This window comes from Charadrius vociferus, unplaced genomic scaffold (assembly GCF_000708025.1).
Source record: "Charadrius vociferus isolate BGI_N301 unplaced genomic scaffold, ASM70802v2 scaffold852, whole genome shotgun sequence".
NCBI classification, from domain to species: domain Eukaryota; kingdom Metazoa; phylum Chordata; class Aves; order Charadriiformes; family Charadriidae; genus Charadrius; species Charadrius vociferus.
Genome location: NW_009647245.1, coordinates 33,592 through 38,544, shown reverse-complemented (window position 1 = coordinate 38,544; position 4,953 = coordinate 33,592). Strand labels below are relative to the sequence as shown.

The 4,953-nt window shown below is 49.1% G+C and overlaps 1 protein-coding gene across 1 annotated transcript; it reads right to left on the bottom strand.

Annotated features, from left to right (window-relative positions):
* Positions 1 to 1,234: 1,234 nt before the first annotated feature.
* Positions 1,235 to 4,931, bottom strand: ERCC6L (excision repair cross-complementation group 6-like). The gene is given in 2 exon segments (XM_009879987.1): positions 1,235 to 1,525; positions 1,527 to 4,931. Coding segments are annotated over 2 exon segments (3,696 nt in total).
* Between the last annotated feature and the right edge of the window lie 22 nt (positions 4,932 to 4,953).

The following is a 4,953-nucleotide window of genomic DNA, read 5'->3' as shown; positions in this document are numbered from 1 at the left end:
GGAGCAGCAGAGACAACACGTGATGATGGACCGCAACCCCCATTCCCCGTCCCCCTGCGCCGTTCAGTGGGAGGAGGTGGAGAAATGGGGAGTGAAGTTGAACCGGGAAGAAGGGAGGGGTGGGGGGAAGGTGTTTTAGGATTTAGTTTTTATTGCTCATTATCCTCCTCTGATTTGATGGGTGACAAATGAAATTAATTTTTGCCCAAGTTGAGCTTGTTTTGCTGGTGACTAATTGGTGAGTGATCTCTCCCTGTCCTTATCTCCACCCAGATTTTCTCCGCCCCCATCCAGCTGAGGAGGGGAGCGATTGAGCAGCTTTGGTGGGCACTGGGCATCCAGCCGGGGTCAACCCACCACAACTGCTCAGAGGGAAATAAAGATGGATAGGGGGCGCAAACAAGGTCAGACTAGAGACTTCTTTGAAGCTCACCTCCTCCAGTGATACCAAAAGGTTTGAGGTGTTTGGCTACCTTGCAGCAGTCAAGGTCCAATTGCTATTCTGGTCCTTCTGGAACCCCGCACCCTTCTGCGGCAACCGCAGCCTGGCGGGAACTGAGCAGAAGGCTTCCTGCGGTACCAGGCGGGGTGTTAGACCTGGCACCAGGCAGATGCTGTGCTGGCCTCCATTGCTTGGAGGATTTAGAGCAGCAACCAACCCTCCACAGCAAATACATTCTCAGACCAACTTAAAACCAGGTTGCCATAGTTCTGGTCTCTCCTTTGCACCAGCATCCAGCCCACCCAAATGGTGGGTGACATTCAGGCAGACACATCTGCTTATTTCAAGTCAAGGAGGGAGGAACTACAGCAGCTTGAGCTGAGACTGTGGGAAGCTGCCCTGGAACCACACACCCCCTCAGCATCCTCTCAGGAGAGAGGTAGTGACAAAACCCGAAGAGCAGAAAGATGAAGCCAGGGCTGCAAGCTTAGAGAGGGGGTTAGACATAAAGACAACTCTTTTTATTAACAAACCAGACAGGAGCATGAACTGTCTTCATCTTTGTGAACCGGGTCTACAATGAAGTCCCTTCCCCAGCACCCAACACCCGACAACTAGATTCTTAGACTGTTCCCTCACGCAGGAGGAGATGCTGAGTTTGTTCAGCCACCCTGAAAGCAGCATGTGTTGCGGTCATCAGTCTTAAGCTAGTTCAAGAAGTTACCTTCATGTAGTTCAGACAAACATTTAACAAGAAAAAGTAAGACTGTACTTAATAAAGGTACACGTACTTCATTTCTGGGCTAGCTCTCTATACAAGTTTAGAGTCATAAGCATAACTTCAGGATCTCCACTTTTTATGTCAAGTGCTTGCAGGAAACAGTTCAATGCCTCCTGTAGTTTTCCATCATCCTTAAGTTTCTTCCCACTGTCTATCAAGGTATTGTAATCGCCTACAGCAGGAGAGGAACTCTGACCAACCTCTTTTGTGGAGACGCTTTCCTGGGTGAAGTAGTCTATTTGCTCACCTGACTGAAGCTCAGCATCACCAGTGGATTCCTCCTGAGATGACTCTTGTCTCATCTGCTTCAGACTGCTCAGAGGCCATACTGTCGAGATGGAAGGATTCGTCAGCTGTATCAAGCGTTTCTCCAGCAGGTTCTTCTTCAGGCTCAGCAGACTCCCCACTACACTCTTCAGCTTCTTCTTCCACAAGGTCGTCTTGCTCCCTATCGCTGTCATAGTCATCATCTTCATCAGTGGTTCCCATGATTTCACCAATATCCTCAACCTCATCTACCACCTTGTTGATTAGAGATCGCCTGGAGGCGGTAGACCTGTTACCGCTGTTAGTTAGCTGGGGAGAAAAGACGGTTGTTGTTACATTTCTGTCACGTTTAGGAGTAGATGCACTAATTCCTTCCGGAAATTGATGCAGAGGGCTGTTCAAGGGAGAAGGCCTTTTCTCAGACTGGTTTTCCTCCAGGGTCATAACGGAATGGTCTTCATCCTCACTGTCTGAAACAATTCTTCTTAGGTTTTTCTTTCTACCAAAAGCAAAGACACTGCCGTTTTCCTCCGATGCTTCACTCTCTTGCAGGGAGCTATTTGGCTCTTCAGCTGTGTGACCAGGTTTCCCACAGTTACTGTACTCACTTAGCCAAGTTTTTGTTGGAGATTTTTTTGTTGGAGACTTACAACAACTTTCTGCTTTTAGTTGGAAGCCCTCCTTTTCTGGGTGCTCCAGTGATTTTTCCCCATTTGAGGCATCTTGCCATTCCTCTTCAGACTCTTCCAAGACCAGATTGAAGTCAACTTGGTCCTGGAGAGAAGGCACAGACATATCCTCCAAGCTGGCTTCCACCACGTGAGAATTCTGGAGCCCACCGTGAATTTCTGGCGTAACGTTTGATAAACTTGGCACTGCGGCAGCCAGCGCTGGCTCAGAAATGTCATTCTTGTCTGTCCCCAAGGCAGTATGTGGGTCAAGTACCTGATCTGACATTTCTGCATCTCTTAAGCTTTTGGGATCGTCAGCCACACCAGATTCATTAGAGGAATGCTGATGATGCCCAGACAGGCCGTTCCCTGCCTCAATCAAGCTATGTGAACTTACATGGGAACGCTGTTTCTGTTCGAGGCTCTCACTCTCTTTATCAAGTGGATGAAGTCCAGGTGATGATGGTATAATGCTCGATTCAAGATTTTCCTCAGATTCTTCTGTATTGGATTGTTTCACTGTCTTGCTGGTATTGAGTAGCTCTGTATCCATACTGGACACATCTTGTGCCAGTTTCTCTCCATCCAAGTCATCAATAGTCAGACTTGTCATTTTGGAGCTGACATTAAGAACCTGGACCTCCTTGTCCTCTGTAAGATCAATAACTTGGTCATTTTCGTGTTTATCAGCTACTGGTGGTGAAACAAAGCGATTTATGTTGTTCAGCCCTGGAGAAAGCTTCTTTGGCTGGGAAACCAGTTCTGGTCGCCTTTGCCACATCTCTTCACAAGCATTTCTGATCCCCTCCAGCCTCTGGTCTCTAAGCTGAGACTCCAACTGAACCAGTTTGTGGGCTTTCTGTACCCTCTGTTGAATGTACTGGTGGGCTTCTTCACTGTCCACCTGCTCCTCATGAGCTATTTCCCTCGTATATATCAAGTCATGATCAGAAATGCCAAACATTTCCAGAGAGTGCAAATAAGCAATATGTTCATCCAGCTGCAGGTCAGTCTTTCTTTGGGTGGCATGCAAAGACTGCAGCTGGATCTGAGTTGCAGATGTTCGAGTATCTTCTAATGTGAAAAGCTCCCTTAGTTCCTGTTTGGAGAAATATCTAAATGGGTTCTTTTTGTCACCGGTAGTCTGTCTTATTAATGAATCCTTAAATACTTGCCGCCTGTATATTTTCTCTTCCACTGTACCGCAGGTAATCAGTCTATAAATTACTACGTTCTCTTTTTGCCCGATCCTATAAGCTCTGTCTACAGCCTGAGCATCTGTAGCTGGATTCCAGCTGGGGTCAAAGATCACCACTCGGCTGGCTGCGGTTAAGGTTATACCAACACCACCAACCTGTGTAGTGAGCAGGAAGACAGAGTAGTGCTTGTTACTCTGAAAGGCGTTAATGCGCTTCTCCCGTTCCGTTAGGTGGGTTACCGTTCCGTCAATACGCATGATCTTGAATTGTCTGCGAGACAAGACGTGCTCTATGATATCCAGCATCTTCCTCGACTGCGAGAAGACCAGGGTTTGGTGTCCCTCCTCTCGCAGTCTTTCTAGAAGTCCTACAAGGAACAGCATTTTCCCAGACTCCTGAATCAGAGTCTCATCAGAAAGATGGTCTATTCTGTTAGTGTCTGAAGGCATACCTGCCTCGCTCTGCTGCTCCTCCTCAGAGTACTCCTGATCTTCCAAGCCCAGCTGGATACACGCCCTGGCAGACAGAATCCTGGGGTGGTCACACAGCTTCTTCAAGACAGTCAGCTCAGCCAAAGGCGATCGGGTTGTCATCAGCACTTCTTTCACATGATCCAGAGAGAGAAAGTTCCTGTAGATTTCTTCCTGCACTGGCGCCAAGTACACCCACACAACAAAGTCATTTTTCCTAGTGAGAGATGGCATGACAGGAGCACTGTTCTCACACGGATCCTCAGGAAGAGGAGCATCTGGTTTGTCAGCACCATTGTTTTTGATATCTTCTTTGGTTCTTCTGAGGAAGTATGGCTTTATAATCGCCATTAGATTCTCAGATATCTTTAGCCCCAGTGCTTTCTCGCCTAGAGTTGCATCCTTCTCCCTCGCCCTAGTAATAGGATTCTCATATTCCATTTTAAAAGTTTTGGCTGTGCCCAGGAGAGTGCCCTGGCATGCAAAGTCAAACAAGGACCACATTTCCCGCAGGTTGTTCTGCACCGGGGTGCCCGTGAGAAGGAGGCGATGCTTTGCAGGAATTGCGTATACACACTTGGTCGTTTTGGCAGATGGGCACTTGATTTTATGCGCTTCGTCAAGAATGATGTAGTCCCAGACAAACTCCTGCTCTTTGCTGCTGGCAAGCTGCTTCCAGTTGTTAATGAGCATCTGGTAGGTCGTGATGACGATGCCGTTCTTCCTCTGGACCTTCTCCAGGTTCCTGGTGCGCTCCGACTTGCTGCTGCCGTGGAACTCCTTGACGCGCATGCCGGGGGTCCAGCGAGTAAACTCCGCCAGCCAGCTGCTGACCAGGGTGGTGGGCATGACGAGCAGGACGTGCTGGATGAGCTCGGCGTCGAACATGCCCGAGAGGAAGGCGATGACCTGGACGGTCTTCCCCAGGCCCATGTCATCAGCCAGAATGCCGCCCATCCTGCCCTCCCGGTGCAGGCGGTACAGGAAGGCGACGCCTTCCCGCTGGTGCTGGAAGAGCTTCTCGTGTATCTCCCCGTAGAGCAGCAGGCCGCTGTCGCAGACGTTCACGAAGCCTTCATCCCCATCCTCCTCCTCCGCCATTGCCGCCAGCACCTCCATCACC